General features: G+C 50.0%; 1 protein-coding gene across 2 annotated transcripts in view; it reads right to left on the reverse strand.

Annotated features, from left to right (window-relative positions):
- LOC8030692 (DNA-directed RNA polymerase, mitochondrial) overlaps positions 1 to 17,096 on the reverse strand; it is a 102,728-nt gene that overhangs the window by 47,675 nt on the left and 37,957 nt on the right. For both annotated transcript variants that reach the window (XM_029995037.4, XM_029995026.4), the window contains exons 14-20: positions 17,021 to 17,062; positions 16,857 to 16,936; positions 16,731 to 16,797; positions 15,976 to 16,111; positions 11,081 to 11,214; positions 9,953 to 10,053; positions 7,978 to 8,098 (exon numbers count right to left, since the gene is read on the reverse strand). In XM_029995037.4, coding sequence (XP_029850897.2) covers positions 7,978 to 8,098; positions 9,953 to 10,053; positions 11,081 to 11,214; positions 15,976 to 16,111; positions 16,731 to 16,797; positions 16,857 to 16,936; positions 17,021 to 17,062 — 681 coding nt within the window. The remainder of the gene's footprint in view (positions 1 to 7,977; positions 8,099 to 9,952; positions 10,054 to 11,080; positions 11,215 to 15,975; positions 16,112 to 16,730; positions 16,798 to 16,856; positions 16,937 to 17,020; positions 17,063 to 17,096) is intronic.

Genomic DNA, 17,096 nt, shown 5'->3' on the forward strand with positions numbered 1-17,096 from the left:
AAGATTAGATTCTGTCATGTTCATGAGTAAATCTGCATGCTATGAAGTTCGTGGCGTTCGTTACTTTTATTTTTTATAACCTGTGCGTTGGATTTTTGTGGAATGGTAGGATCAAGAGGTGTGTTTTGCATGGTCTGTCTAACATTACAGCGCTAACATCAAGATAAAAAAAAAAAACGGCTCTTTTGTCAGCTTTGCGCCGACCGCGCGTCTTCAGCCGAATTCCTAGTATTCGAGTGACCGAATACTAGGAATTCAATTCACGAATCGAATTATTCAGGAACTTGGCATTCGATTTGAATTCATATATTCGAGTACCGTATTTGCACATCCCTAGCCTTGCATAAAAGCGCGTAGTGCTGGGCTAGTTGGTTGTTGAACAACATTGTTAGAAACAGCGCAAAAGGACGGAACAAAAGTAGCTTGTCCTGCCCTTTTGCGCTGTTTTTAATAACGTTGTTCAACGCATGACGGAATACAAGGAGTGCACGCCGGATGCTAGGAATCAGAAAGAGATGACGCCGCTGTGCGCCTGCCCTGTTGGTGACTCCTGTGCCGCCGAGAAATGAAGACCCGAAGAAGAAAAAAGTGTTTGCCCTCGAACAAAAATGTGAAAATCATTGGTGCTTGGATCAAAAAGAACACTCTTTCATGTCTCTGGTGGGGTATGTAAACTTCTATGAGAGCCCCAGCAGGCTCTAACAAGGGCACGAATTTTGGTGTCAGGAAAAAAACCTTAATTGGTTTCCTCGAAGGTTCCAAGGTTTCCTTTACGCACTAGCAGTTCAGGTCGTCTTCACGGACAAAACTAATGTGCGTGTAAATCGCATTTCTGGCGCATCAGCACTGCGGGAATGCGACATCGCGGTAGCTCTCTGGATGGTGTTACATGAAAACTACCGTATTTACTCGCATAACGAAAGCACTCGCATAATGAAGGCACCTCCCACAACTAATAGCAATATCTGGACTTTTTTTTTCCTCGCGTAATGAATGTACTTTCAATTTTCGGTTCCACGAGTCTTGAATTGCGTTCAATTTAGCTAGCCACCAAGCGGTCAGGCCAAGTCAAGCCAAGCCAAGCCAAGCCAAGCCAAGCCACACGTAATGGTTGCAAGTGCGTAGTTGTAGAAGTGATCAACCATATCAAATTGAGCGGCGTGCACCCTTGATGAAGCTTGGGTCGAGGAATTGCCCAGCCCTAGGCATTCTTTGCCCATCGGACGCACTGATATCAACAAACACGCCGTCGTCTGTGGCTTTCGGACAGCGAAATTGTGAAAGTGGTTAAGCCTAATTTCACATACCCCATAAATGTGTTTATTTAATCTGTAACAAAACGGCGCAGCAGGGTGCACGCTGCATTGTAGGTTGAGTGTGTCTGGTAGCCCCTGGTAATAGCCGTCTCTGTGAACAAAACTTGATCCATGCGAGCGGGCCTTCGCGGTTAGCGGTTTGACTTCGTACGAGTTCTTATAAGCGTAGTCGCGGTAGTATAAATAAATAAAAAATAAATATACCTGAGCGCGCCACCGAATACTAACAATATATATCGCCTAAGAACGGTCGCGTTGCTTTCCGTGCTGAGTGAGCTTTGTAGGGTGCTTTTCCTTCAGCAAAAGGCACTCCAAAAGCGACCTAAAAAGGTTTGCTATTTATAAAGCGTGGGTGCTGTGGTGCCCTCGACCAGCCGTGAGTGCGCCTCCATCAGTGGAGATGTACCACAGTACCTTGCCGTGTCATATTGCCACCTGATATGACATTTGCACGAAGTGTGTAACTGCAAAAATTTTTCCCCGTGTACTGGGCACGTGTATGTGTGAACAAATATGTGTAAATTTTTCGGGGAAAAAAGTGTGTTCATTATGCGAGTAAATACAATATAGCTTTATTGAATTTAATGCCCGAAAAATGCCATTTTAGATTTAACGAAGTTCTCAATTTGGCAAAGTAAGTGGCAGCTCCTCTCTACTCTGTTAGATCGAGTTTTAACTGTATTGGCCTCGAGATCGACCTAGAGGTGGCGCTACGGTTGCGCTATCATCATCATCAAAGCGGGGATAGGAGAACGGCCGCCCCATAGGCTCTCCCCGTTCGCGCGCAAGACGGCGTAGATTATTGCGTTTATTTTGTCGCATACTATCGGTGGGAAAACAATTCTAGCGGAAAAGGATGCGGTACTGTTCGGTGCTTCAGTGAAGATCGAATCGTGTTGCCAGCGTGCGGCCTAAATTTATATAATCGCTTCTGTGGGTGCGTCTGCGTCTGCTCTAGGCAGACGTTGGAAAGCATGGATCACCACGACTGATGCCTGTCTCCGGCTGAACTGGAATATTTATGTTAAATATTTGTTTCTTTTAAAATGAATGTATCGGTTCATTAAGTTCCTCAACGTGGCAATTTAAAAAAAAAATAATAAATTCCAACCCAGATAACATAAATACTGGTACTGTGGGCTGTGAAATCGCAGCTTCTATGCTTTTTTTTTTTTAACTTCTACCTTTGCAGTAATATAATTATTTAGAATGAAGATAAGTTAGCGCTGCATTGGAAATTATCATGCTATTGAGTTCCTCTGCCCTTTTACTGTGCCATAGTGTGGGCAAGTTTTTCGGAGTCTGAATCTACTGTGTTGCGATGAGGAGAGAGTGTCTCTTCTAGGTTAAGATCTGCACACTACTACACGGTTGGCAGGACAACTGAAACAAGTGAAACAAACTGTTCTAATATGTCTGCCGTGACACTAATAAACTGTTGTAACCGAACAACGCAGCAATGTTCCTGTTATTAAATGCTTTTCTCGGTAGTGTGGGTTCACCCGCTTCAATTTTTTTTTTTTTTTGTGAGGGTTGCGGATATTAAGAGGCTAATACTATAAATTTCTGGCTAAATAATCTTGTATTCAACACAGTAGACTCTGCAACTCCAGCAAACAACCCGCACCACGACACGGACAGCATCGGGCGTGGTGATACTCTTTTACTGGTGAGGGCTAGCGACCTTCACGAGACTTTCCGATCACCCTCCGCCCTCACCTAACGTATATCGGGACTGCGCAGTTCATCGATTAACTTTCAGATTATTCAAGTAATGCTTTAATTGCAATTTGTTTTGCCGGTTAATTGGAGTCTTGTGCTGTAGAAAGTCAACAAGGAGTAAAAAATGCCTGCTTTAATATTTTTGACGTCTTTATTTCTTTTGTGACACAGGCTCGCACAATAAACCACTTCAGCGTGCTTGTCATTTCACCGAGGGTGGTCATACTGTTTAAATAATAAAGTAAAAAATTCTTAATTGTAAAAGGCTTCCCGTGTGAACGTGAAGTTTAGAATGGGAATGCAATATGCCATTTATGACATAGTAAAACCAGTAAAAAAATGTATAGTTCTAACGCCTTTTATGCAATATGACTGGCGAAAAATTAACATACGGATTTATTGATTGATTAGACTATTAAAGGATAGCGATCAGTCGGGTTAATTTTCCAATCAAACCACAGACCAACTCAACATTCAATGCTTCATGAAAGTGACGGTTTGTGCGAGATAACAAAAATACGTGGGACCAGCGATTGTGTACGAACCAACACACTAAGATTATGGAAGCTTCCGACTTAATTAAATAATAAACGCTTTGCTGAATTTCTACGCATGGGAAACGATACAACACAACCTTTAGTAAGAATAAACGGCAACAAAAACACAAAGCACTTAATAAGGAATGTCAAGCTCAGCCGGAAACGGGCTTGCGTCGTCGAGATCCATGCTTCTGAGCGTGCGCCCGTAGCAGACGACGCACGGCGGTATCCCCGCTTTCGCGCGTTTCCAATTTCGGCCGCACGGTGGCGGCACGGTTCGATCTCGAGGCGAATATGCCCCGAACGCAGGTTAAGTAGCTTAGCAACGAATTGATGCCAGATTGTGAGCCAGGCACTCCTGCCTAACTCCCCAGTGTATGCAACACAAAGTGTTTGTGACATCCATTAGTGGAGTCTGTAGGGATGGCCGAAGGGGCTTAGCCGAAAGAGCTCGGGGAATTGGCGGCGCGGTCACCCGAAGCGTCCTTGGGAGGCGCCCGATGTCTTGTCTTTCCCTTTGGCGGCAAGCGGAGGCCAGCTCCCGAAAGTGGAAGCAGATTTCCCCGCGTGGGAAGTAAACAAACCTCTGTTCGCGGGTGGTCGCCCTTGCCGCCGAGGTAATTGGGGAGGCGACCTTGTCGGGGCCATGTCGGCGACTTCGGGGGAGAGAGGGAGGTCCGGCCTCCTTTCGGAATGTCGGTGCGCCTTTTTGGAGAAATTGAGTTTGAACAAGCCCGTGCGCGGAGCAAGTTATCTCCCGCGGTCCGCCGGTCCGCGTAGCTTTGTCACGAGCGACGAGCAGTTTCTTTGAGCCTCACCGTGCGCGGTGGGCACTTTGCGCCGAGGCGCGGTTTTTTTGGTATCTCTACTGTAACCAAGTTTGCTGTTGACGTTTTAATACATTTGTTTTTATCAACCGTTGCTCTCGACTTTGAGCGTCTTTCTTCGAGGCTCCGCCACCACCAACGAGCAAGAAGCGACCATCCAGCACGGCAGTCCACGATCGCCCGGCCCTGACCTACGACTTCTAGGAAGGACCGGGACAAAACAACCTGGTGACCCTCAGGGAGGGGCACAACCTTTACTGGCGCAGTCGACAGGATCGTGGACATTGTCAACCGCCTGGAAAAGTTCCAGACGCCTGGGTTGGTGCGGAAAGCGGTGGTGTCCATCGGAAGGAGCCCAGGACCAGCTGAGACAACGAGGAGCGGTCCACAAGCAGCCTGGTACGGCAAGGCACGGCTACGAGTACGCCGGTGGCCGGAAGCGGCGAAAGCCAAGAAGCCGACGTCGCGCGGGGCGATCGGCGCCGGTGACCTGCGGGTTTGACGGCATCGACGACTACCGGGGGCCTGGGGCCTTCAACGGCGACAAAAGATTCAAGCCGGCGGACGTCAGCGGCTGCGATCAACGCCAGTGGCCTGCGGGTTCGGCGACATCCGATGCGACTGCGCGGACTCTACAGTACCGCCAGGTAAGTGGTCGTTTTCCCTTCCGTCGCCGGCTGACACCCGCGCACTTAGTTGCATGGCGAGGTATAACTGGCCCATTGGGGAGAGCCTCAGTGACGGAGAGGACGAATGGTCGGATGGGGAAGCGATTCCGCTGAGCGTTCAGATAGCACTCGTGAGGAAAAGAACGAAGGAGCTAGAGCTGGAGATACGACTGGCGGAGCTCCGGGCGGAGGAGCGGAGAGCAAGAGCTCGGCTCCTGGAGGAGCGCCGAGAAGGGTCGCTGATTAATGCAGCGGCGGGCGCGGAGCCCGAGGCTCACCGCGTGAGCGAAACGGAACCGGACGCACTGGGCGACCCGGAGGCTGCCATGGGGTCCGAGGCCGATTGTGCCGCACAAAAGCCGGAGACTGCCATGGAGTCCGAGGGTGATCGCGCTGTCCAGGAGCCGGAGACTGCGGTAGGCTCCGAGGCCAATCGAACCGTACAGGGACCGGAGACTGCGGTGGGGTCTGAGGCCGACCGCGGTGTCGAGGAACAGGACACTGCCGGAGGGTCCGAGGCTGACCGCGCTGTCCAGGAACCGAACCCTGACGGGGGTTCCGAGGCTTATCGCGCTGTCCAGGAACCGGAGACTGCGGTGGGGTCCGGGGCCGATCGTGTCGTTCAGGAACCGGACACTGCGGTGGGGTTCAACGCCGATCGCGATCTCCAAGAAGTAGGGTTTGAGGCCGATCGAGCCGTACCGGGACCGCTGACTGCCGTGGGGTCCGAGGCCGACCGTCCCGTGCTAGGACTGGAGACTGCCGGGGGGCTCGACGCCGATCGCGCTCTCCAGGAACCAGACACGGTCATAGGGTTCGAGGCCGATCGTGCCGTACTGGGACCGCAGACTGCCGTGGGGTCCGACGCCGATCGCGCTCTCCAGGAACCGGACACTGTCGTAGGGTTCGAGGCCGATCGTGCCGTATTGGGACTGGAGACTGCCGGGGGGTCTGAGGGCCATCGGGCCACTTGCCAACCAGGGTCTTCCTGCGTCCGGGCAGCTGGAAGGGAGGAGCTCCCGGAGAGCCAGGGGTCGGTCCCGGCACTGGGGAGGCTGGTGGATGCCGATGTCGCGAGGGGGGCCACTGCCGCTGTTCAGATTGGACTTCGGGGTCACCACGACGGGCCTTGTGTTGAGGGTGTGACACAGCGGGTGCCACCAAGCGGGCGGCGCGAGGAGGTACAGGTGCAGGAGCACGAATCGCCGTGGGGCAACAATCTTGGAAGGGGGACGGCGATGGCGCGCCATGGGCGCAAAGTTGATCCTTTCTCTGATGTCTGCGAAGCGATTGCCGAAAGCGCTTCCGTGGAGAGGCCGAGCCGAGCACGCCTTCGTGGGCCTAATGAAGCTCTGGCGAGCTACACTGTTCTCGCGACACTCGACACGGGTGCCCGAGTAAGGGTTGATTGTAGGGTGGCAAGGGAGCGCTTTGTCGCACTCATGCACGTGGTGTCAGCGGGCGTGCATGTGGGGAAGCGATCACTGCCGCGGCCCTTGTGAGGTGCCATTGAACTCTAACTTGTTGAGTAGCGTTTGCCACACTTTTTGAGTTTTGTTGCGTTTTTGTTTACGGCAACTCTTGCGGCGCTTTTGATGTCGTTGGTGCGACCAAGACAGGTCCGCAGAGTCTATAGTTAAGTGGGTGATCAAGGTTTCTGTCTCCACGAGCAGAAAGAAGTGTTGTTCCTGTTTTTAATTTTCATTTAGCAGGTCGTAGTAGAGGAGCGTGGCTGTGTTTTATTTTGTGTAATCGAACGTTTCAGCGTTGTTCAGTGTTCACCAGGCGTTTTCAGTTTACCCTTGACTGTTGGTTCGCCGTGATTTATTGATGTTTTGGTCTTTTGTTTGCGGAAGCTCTTGCGGCACCAATGGTGTCATGGTTGCGATCGATCCAGGTCCTCGAGAGGCCTGCTGAGAACTTGAGTATAGTGAGAAGTGTTGTCATTTTGTTTTCCTCATTTTTTATGTAGCATTCGGTGCTAAGGGGGCCTGGCTTGGTAATTTCTAGCCATGCGTTTTGTAGTTTTATTTTTCGCTTCAGTTTAAGCGGGTTGTTTTTGTGTTCTTGTTGGGTTTTCGGCCATCCTGTTTTTGTAACTGCTGGCTAGTCCAGAAGTCCTAGCGCAGTTTTCGGGGGGACGTGTAGGGATGGCCGAAGGGGCTTAGCCGAAAGAGCTCGGGGAATTGGCGGCGCGGTCACCCGAAGCGTCCTTGGGAGGCGCCCGATGTCTTGTCTTTCCCTTTGGCGGCAAGCGGAGGCCAGCTCCCGAAAGTGGAAGCAGATTTCCCCGCGTGGGAAGTAAACAAACCTCTGTTCGCGGGTGGTCGCCCTTGCCGCCGAGGTAATTGGGGAGGCGACCTTGTCGGGGCCATGTCGGCGACTTCGGGGGAGGGAGGGAGGTCCGGCCTCCTTTCGGAATGTCGGTGCGCCTTTTTGGAGAAATTGAGTTTGAACAAGCCCGTGCGCGGAGCAAGTTATCTCCCGCGGTCCGCCGGTCCGCGTAGCTTTGTCACGAGCGACGAGCAGTTTCTTTGAGCCTCACCGTGCGCGGTGGGCACTTTGCGCCGAGGCGCGGTTTTTTTGGTATCTCTACTGTAACCAAGTTTGCTGTTGACGTTTTAATACATTTGTTTTTATCAACCGTTGCTCTCGACTTTGAGCGTCTTTCTTCGAGGCTCCGCCACCACCAACGAGCAAGAAGCGACCATCCAGCACGGCAGTCCACGATCGCCCGGCCCTGACCTACGACTTCTAGGAAGGACCGGGACAAAACAACCTGGTGACCCTCAGGGAGGGGCACAACCTTTACTGAGTCACTGTCAGACGCAAGACAGAGCATCAGTGCATGCAAAGAGAACTGAGTTCCCGAAAAGATTCAAGCAGAGGCCGAGGGCGCACTCACGTGATTGGCGATGGAGAGCTTGTAAAGGGCGTCGCACCACAGACTGTACATCTCTGCACGCTTTCGCTTCAGCACCATTCGTTCACGGGAAACCTTGGCCTTCTCCAGTTTGGTCATACCCCTGCAAGGTAGAAACCAAGCCCTCGTCACTAGCAGTCAAAAAGATTCTTCTTGCAACGAGAGCACAAACTGAATCGTACAAGTTTTACCGTCAAAGCTCTACATAAAGGAGTCAAAGAAAGGTTTCGGAGACTTCGTTATGTCAGAGAAACTGTTGCGTAGGAATTTAGATTACTTACGAGCACGATGCACTTCCACATCCCCAAAACTTTGTTGCAGCATCCAGTCTCATAAATGAATGCAAACTGAAGAGCATTATTTATTTATTTATTCAAGTTCCCTTAAAGGCCCTCGTTGAGGGCATTACATAAGGGGGGAGTACATAACACGAGAGCATAAAACAGTAACAACGACATATGCGAATACATGGGGTGCTGCAAAACAACGTGGCATAGCAACGGCAAGACGCAAATTAGTCTGGGTACATGGGGAGCGTAAGGGGATGAAAACATTGATACATGGCAACCAGTAAAGCACAAGACAAACAAATAGAATAGCACAGTGGGATTAACAGAAATAAGTGCAAAGAGCGTTGCGAAATGCGGTGGGATCCGTCTGGGTTACAATAAGTGAGGGGAGGTCGTTCCAGTCTACAATAGTACAAGGGAAGGAGGAGGAGTTAAAATAGGATGTGCTGCCTGAAATGCGGGAAACGTGACACGGGTGAAACGTGACACGGATGAAACGTGACACGGGTGATTACATGTCTGGCATCATGCAACAATCCTCCCTGAAAAAAGAAAAATTAACACACAGTCTTTGGCCTGTGACCAACTGCAGCTGAACTAAAAGTCAAAGGGTGCACTGCCTGGTTTCCGTACTTGCGCGACTCTTTTACCTTATTTTCTTAGACACTCTTAGTGGCTGGCTCTTGAAGCTTAAAATGGCCCCTGGAAGTTTTTTGCGTGTAGATTCCGTGGCAGATTCTAAAATGAATGAAAAAGCCTTCAAGGTTGGAGCTAAGCAAATGCATGGTGCCATCATTCTTGAAGCAAGAAATATTTTGAGACATCAAACTCCAGGTAAGCTCAGAAGCTGGTTTCGGCAGTATTTTCTAATTCCCTGTTACCCCACTAACCTAAACTGCCAGAGGCGGACTTAGCATTTTGCCTCCCTAGGCAGCCTTGAACAGTGCCGGCTCCCAGAGAGGAAAGGGGGAAGGGGAAGGGGGGGGGGAATAGTTAAGTTTGGAGGTAAAATTTTCGAAAGTAGCTATAGATTTCATGCTAGAATCTCCGAAGTAACTATATATTCAGAGCAAGATTAAAGAAAGAAAAAAGCCAATTCATTTGGAAGCAGTTAGAAATTGGCCACCCCAAAAATTCTGCCGCCTTGGGCAGGATTTTTGCCTCTTGGTAAGTTTGCCTCTGTAAACTGCAAAAAAAAAACGTTCAGCCTTTCCACTTTTGTGAAGAAGGAAGATCAGTGGAGCTGTACTCGATACACTGTGTGCTTCTTCTTCGTCGTCGTCTGTTTTTCGCACTGTTTCCCATGATGAATTCCCACCAACGCGCCCAACTATCCATTCCTCTATTATAGCTGGAAAGGTTGCCCCCGTCTACGAGCGACGGCGGAAACCATACTGGTTGTGTGCTTGCTGCCGTTGCTTATAAATGGCGGTAGCTCTCCAGATAGGTTTGTGTCGACATACACGGACACGATCCTGGGGAACCTAGCCCTTAACAGCTCCGCTGTAAAAAGCATGTAGTCTACAGTCAGAGTTGTCAAAAATCATAAAAGCATCACACATTTTTCAAAGTTGTTAGCTGCAACTGTTACTTTACAAATACTAGCAGACAAAAGCTTTCAAGCTCAAACAAAGAACAGAGAGAAAGAGAGAAGAGGGGCCCCTCACGTCTGAAACTTGGGCGCAGCGGGACACTCGGAAGGTGGCATGGGAATGTCGAGCTCCTGGCTGCCCTTGTTGAGGAACACTTCGACCACCAGGTCCAACACCTGCCGACAGTCCCACGACCGTGCCAGAGCACAAGCTTAAAACGCTGCCGGTTGTCTGTCAATCCTAAAGAGCAACCCTTGTGAACAGCGTTCGCCGTCGGCTTTCGACGGATCCCGTTTCATAAGGACTGCCGCATGAGGGCAAGAAACCTACCCCAAAATCTAGGCAGAACGGTTTTCACTAATAGTACTCTCAGTACGTATTTACGGAATATTCGAGCCCATAGAACGGATCGAGACCTCTTTAGCCGTTTCGCTACTTTCCTTTTGCCGTACATACTATGTGGATTTGGAAAGCATTTTTTTTTCTAACTGTTTTAGTTTTTCTCTGGATACAAACTCTGCTGCCTGAAATGCATCTCAGGCTGGCATGCTTATGGCATCCCCATTTAGTTCCCTCAATTTCTACCTGGTGACGTCGAGACTCCAGCAACACCGATTCGGAATGCAGCGACGGCGGTGGTGCTGACGAAAGTTTGTCCAGTGTGCTGTTACTTATACAAGGAATCGCGAGAAACATGAGGATCCGTAGCATTTTTCGGAGGCTCGTGTAACAGATTTTGTTACAGGAGTTGATTGTGCGCCCATCCCGCCTCCACATGTGTGCCCACTTTCTCTAGATTAACACATCGCACTCTGTGTTGCCAGTGCCTTTGCCCCGCTAGTATGGCATGGGTGCAATCTCTTTTTTTCCTGGCCCGAGGTTCAATTGCGCGAGGGTCTTCCGTTACGCTAAATTCACTATGGGAAAACTGCTAGGAGCCAGCCATATAATATGTCCCAAGTTCAAAAGGATGCAAAGACTTTGGAGCCACCAAACAAGATTTCGACTTTTCTTTGCTGACGCCCCCCGCCTTTTCCAAAGGCTCCAAAATTCAAAGAGATGATGCGCTAACACCAGAATCTGGTTGAACGAAAGGGCGAAATGCGAGCACAGCATACCTATGCTCGAGACCCTACGGTCCTGTTCCTTCCCCTTGTCCTCTCGGGGCCGGGCGCAAGCGAAGAGGTGCCTCTCCCCACTCACCGGCTTGTTGATCCTCCAGGGGCACAGTGCCAGGATGTTGAGGGCGTCGAAGGATGGGTACAGCTGCTCCACAGGGGTCGACTCTAGCACCAGCTTCTGCTGCTGGGCTGCCTCAGGGAGCCGCACAAAGGGCGCTGGGAGTCACCGAAAGACGTGGATCAACGTCCGCTGCGCAGCACTAAGAGGCGACGGCGCTACAGCTTGGACCGGATACCGAGACCCCAAATCTCGAGCGGAAGCGAGCCATGGAATGATCTCAAGAGGTGCTTAGAGGAACCGCGATGCAATCTCAAGAAAGAGCTTACCTTAATTAATTAAGTGCCAGGACTGACCGAGGAAACATTCCAAAGATTGTTGCGGTGTGGTAAGTTAACCGCGCGTCAAAGCATTTTTAGTAGTCTCATGCAAATAGAGGATTTTTAGTTCGAAGCGAATTCAAAGCGAATAGTGGTTTTGGCCGAATATTTTCGATTCGAATATCTAATATTTTTTCCATGCCTTTCACTACCACTAAGGTAGCAATTTGGGCCAGTTGTTCCATGATAACCTAAAAAAGCGGCAAAAAAACACAAGGACGAGGAAGTAGACAGAGCGCTCTTATCTGTCTACTTCCTTGTCCTTGTGTTTTTTTCGGTGCCTTTTTAGGTGCTTTCACTACCATCGCATAATGCTTAGATGAAAACCTAACTAAATTTGTGAAGGTTGTTCCACTTGTTCATTTATAAGCTAGGTTTAATCTATCTATATTTATGAACCGTTACCTCAGAAGGTTTGGTGTCTTGGGATGGCAAGTAAACAACGAATTTGACATAAAATTAATCCTATAAAGATGGCTATTATTATTATTATTTATTTTCAAATACAGCCGGCACGGGTGCACCATCCCGCTTTGAATGTATGCTTTTCTTCCAAGCACGCAATTATGATATTTCTATTTTTCCAAGTGTTGCATGCAATTATGATATTTCTACTTTTCCAAGTGTTTATTGCGGTGGGTTACCCCGCTGAGTGCACTTCTTAAACGGCACCGATGTAATGCAGAGAAGCAACACCCGCGGAGCTTGCTTCTGCAGGTATTGCTTCTCCACAGCGCACCGGTACTTGGTAAGAAGCGCACTCAACAAGGCTAACCTGACGCAACCAACGCTTCAAAAAAAACGTTCAGCCTTTCCACTTTCATGAAGAAGGAAGACCAGCGGAGCTGTACTCGATACACTGCCGCAACGCGCATGCGCCCGATTCCCGCTTCTTCTCGTCCGACACGCCGCCGATCGTGGATACGTCTCCGGCGAACCAGAGCCGGGTGCACACGGCGCATGTGACGCTAAGCAGGTTCTCCACAAACTCCCTCCGGAACCTCGCCGTCACACCCGGGAACTGCTCAGCCGGCGTGGACTGCAGTCGTCGCCGTGCCTTGCGCTTGCGCTTCCCCTCCGTGGCACGATCGTCGTCCGTGGCGTTGGCCCGCCGGCGCCTTTTACATCGCTGGTTCTGTTCTCGGCGGCGGCTCTCCAGGCGAGCGATGTGCTCTTTGGCAAGAGAATCTGAAGCGCTGGACGCAGTGGAAGTCGAGGCGACAGCGGCTTTGCGGAGGTTGCGAACCCACTCGCGCTGCTGCGTACATCGCCGCTCCTCCCGCAGCCTGTCTCCTTTCCCCGACAGGACGCGCCGCCGACCCATCGTGAGTCCAAACCATAGCTGATAGGAGCGTAGGAGCAAAGGAAACAGCACGCAAAACAGACGAGGACGAAAAAACAAACGTGACGAGCGCTGCGCTCGTTACGTGTGCTTCTTCTTCGTCGTCATCTGTTTTTTGCGCTGTTTCCTACAATGAATTCCCACCAATGCGCCCAGCTATCAATTCTTCTTTGATAGCTGGAAAGGTTGCCGCCATTTGCGAGCGACGGCAGAAACCAGACTGGTTGTGTGCTTGCCGCCGTCGCTTATAGACCTTTTTCGGAAGGGCGCCGCCACCTTGAATGGTCGTCACTTCCAGTATGGGCGAAAACATTGTTTTGCCGTCGCCACGCCAATAGAAGGCAATTAGGACAAAAACGTAACCGTCACACATTCTTGTTTGCCCCCCCCCCTTATTTTTTTACTATTTTCAGGTTAAAACGTTGTGATATTTTTTTGTCGCCCATACCGGGTATGCCTACCTGGCAGTCGGGGGCGAGAGTAAGCGGAAAAGGTCTATAGATTGCGTTAGCTGCCCAGGTAGGTTTGTGTCGACACAGCGGACACGATCCTGGGGAACCTAGCCCTTAACAGCTCCGCTGTAAAACAAGAATAGTGCAGTTCTTCTTGAAGCGAATATCGAATAGTGTATCATTCGGAACTACTATTCGAAATTTCGAATATTCGCACAACCCTAATTTTTAGTTTTTGCTGCAAGGTACACACAAGCGGTGAAGGTAGAATGTAGGTATGTGCGAATAGTAGATTTTGACTTTGAAGCAGATTCAAAGCGAATAGTGGTTTTGGCCAAATACTTTCGAATCGAATAGTTTCTCAAAGTCTTTCACTACCGTGCATCATGCTTAAAGGAGCAATGGAGCCCAGAGAAGATCATCGCTTTGGGAGCCCCCGACGTGCGCACCTGCGTGGGCGCATCTGCGGCATACTTTACGCATACGTGCGCCATGAGAGATTGGGAGTGTTTACCGAAAGTCGCTTAGATCTGCGCGGTTAAGAAAAGAGACCGGCCCAAGTTTGAAATCGCCAAGGAATTCCACATTCCGGCATCGGCTGTTCGACACCGTCTACCATTTTGCAGAACAAGCAAGGCATATTGGACGGGTTTGAGATGTTTCTCATGCAGGAGAAAGCACGCCCGTGACCCAAGATGAATAATCGCCAATTGCTTCGCATACGTCGGATTTTCTCTAGCGAGCATGCTTGCCGAGGATCTCTACACTTGAACACAATCTCTACAGGAGTGTGTGAAAACATGTAGGTAAAACCACCGAGGATAACTTTGTTTCGTTCGTGCTTGTCGATGCAGACGTTCCCATAGTTGCTCCTGCCACAGATGCTGCGATCGTAGACCTTGCGTGCGGCCAGGGTAATCATGAAACAAAGTCGGAGAGGCACCTCCGAAAACGCCGATGACCGAGGAGACGTCGACGACTGCGGAGACGCAAGACATCCTACGGCTGCTTCGAAACAAAGTGGAGTGCAGTGACAGGGACAGTGTTCTTATGATGCTTGGAGCAGTTCAAGGAGAACTGATGCTCGGATGAAATTATCGGCAAACTCCACTTAATTATTTTTTTACTGGGTAAAGCTGGCACGAGGAGTTCATAACCAAAGTTCATATACGGTCAGTGTTCCCACCCACCTTAAAAGCTGCTGGCACTGTTTTTTTGGCTCTATCGCTTTTATCGAATTACCGCTTACTGTATTTACTCGTATAATTTGCACACTTTTTTTTTTAAAATATCTGTTATCAGAAAGGGGGCTCGCAAATTACGGAGATATTTCGCGAGCACATCGCAAATAACACATCTGCAAAGGCCCTGTAATGTATACAAAAATACAAATACCTATTCAAACGGCAAGTTGTTTTACTTTTTTTTTTTTTACAATACGTACCCATTTTGTTTACTCCGAGTCGCTGATGGAGCTCTCGCACTCAGTACCATGTCTGCAATTGTCGTGGTTGTCGTCGTCACTCGTGTTCCAAATAACATTGTCTTCAGTTCCATCGAGCGCGTTTGATAGTCCCGTCTTCTTGAAGCTCGACTCGACAATGCTGGGAGAGACCATGTCCCACGCTGTTAGAACCCACTCGCAGACCGGGTAGTCTTCGGACAAATACTGGCAGAGAGTCGTCTGTCGTCTCGGAGACAAGTGGTGGCGTCTCATGAAGCGTGTCACCCATCCTCTGCTAGCCTTGAACGTTGCAGCCATGAACGTTGCAGGCAATTTCTTGTGGTATCTTTCTTGCCTGAAACTCGCAAACATCTCGCATGACACGGCGTGACCAGCCGACCTGTGATCACAAAAATAGTGTAGCAGTTCATCTTCAACAGCAGGAAAATTCCCTCGTTTGGGCCCCTGAATTGCTTTTCTTCCCGGTCTTGCACTTACCAGTTGCGACTTCTGTCTTCGCCAATAATGTAAAGGGCTCTCGCTCACCCTTAACTGCCTGGCAGCTGCGCAGTTTCCATTTTCCTCAGAAAACTTGATCCCGCAGAGCTTCAACTTCGCTGTATAGTTATTGTAACCCATCGCAAGAGCAATCGTCGAGAAAACCGTTGACGGCGTCAAACTTGAACCACACAATCCGAACAATGAAAAGCATGCACTTTCGCGTTGCAGACTTCGCGCCACTCCACACGACCGCAACCGCTGCAACCACACACCACACGACACATCCAGAAATCCCAGCGTGACGTCATGCCTCCTTGCTTGCAGGCCAACCACCTCGCAACATTAAGCCAGCAGCACGCGCGCGCGCGCGTCTCGTAGTTCTTGCAGAGAAGCGCAGAGTCGCATCTTTCTCCCACTCTCGCCTCTCTCACTCCTCTCACAGCCGCGCGGAATTTCCGCAGCTTAGCTCACGTGCCCGTGGGGAGTCTGGAAACGGTTGGCAAGCTGGCACAAAACGGCGCAGGGCGCGCAAAATATGCGAGCAAGTTTTTTGTTTTCTGGAAATCTGGGCCTTAAGTTAGGGGTGCGCAAATTACGCGTGGGCACAAATTATGCGAGTAAATACAGTATATCAAAGTTTTTTGCCGTTCCGTTGACTTCACTATAACGAGGGGTTACTGTATATAGAGGTAGCACACATATGCGCACAATTAGTGCCATCTCAAAGTTTTTGATTCCGGAGCTTGTATCAATACCCTATAAGTGCCAAGACCAGCAACGGAGAAAGAGGACTTGCTCACTCTGCGTTAGGAGGAAGACCCCACTGTTGACGCAGGACCAGGGCAGGGGAGGGCACACCATGGGCACCAGCCCCACGTCGAAGGACAGCTGCTCCTGGGACCCGCCACGGTACAGCTTGGACAGCAGCGGGTGCGGCTAGGACAGGCACAGGCACCCCACACTCAGGACCCGTCCCCCAACAAGCGTTCCACTTTGCAAGGCAGGAGTGCTCCCGGAGGGGAGCAACCCTGCGATGCAGGTCGGCAATGCCGCGCCTCCTCACACACTCTTCCCAGCTTCACTAGTTTACTCCTCCCATTCCTTTTCCCCAAAATTTCTTCCGCTTTACTTACTTACTTTGTTTGTTCCAGTTTATTTTACGGAACATTGCATTCATGTTATAAACTTATGATAGTAATAAATAATCTTTCTCTTTAGGGGCTTGAAAACCAGCCCTTGCGTTATATTCGTGCAAATACGGTAACTTGCTCAAAAGACTGACATATTTCTTTTTTTTTTTTTTTTTGCTGAAAAAGGGATTTTGTCGTGAATAGCGAAGGCCAACTGGACAAAAAGGCAGCACCCCAGTGACCACCTGGAGTCTTAGAAAATCCCTACTTCAGTTCAAATTCAACGGATATTAACCCGAGTAGGTGAGATTCTAATCCCCCCATGAGCACCCATTGGGGCTCCTCCACCAGGTGCCACTCACAACACAGTGAGTGCATTGCAGTATTTCAGATTGGCCTTTGTTCCTCCCCTCACAAGCACGCACCTTTATCTCCTCCTTCGTCCGGGCACCAACGGTTCGGTAAATGTTGTAGAACGCTGGAATCATCCTCCTGCAAGAACGTGCGTGGAAGAAAAGCCGCAGCTGGGGAAATAGTTTTGGTGCACTTACTTGGTGGAGGAAGAGTGGCGGAGCACGTTGATGTCGATCTTGGCTTCGTGAATCATGATGTCGTAAAGGAAGCGTCCAACCTGCAGTCACAAAATGAAACCAATGTGCAAGCGACTCGAACCAATTCCGGCTGCGGAGCACCTCCAGGGTCAATCGCCACTCACCCCAAGCAGAGTGTGGTAAGGCCACAGGGCAATGTCGCTGTCCTGAAAGGAAGCAAACCAGAACGTCCGAAATGAA

Source organism: Ixodes scapularis, unplaced genomic scaffold (genome assembly GCF_016920785.2).
Source record: "Ixodes scapularis isolate PalLabHiFi unplaced genomic scaffold, ASM1692078v2 PGA_scaffold1__304_contigs__length_218370807, whole genome shotgun sequence".
NCBI classification, from domain to species: Eukaryota; Metazoa; Arthropoda; class Arachnida; order Ixodida; family Ixodidae; genus Ixodes; species Ixodes scapularis.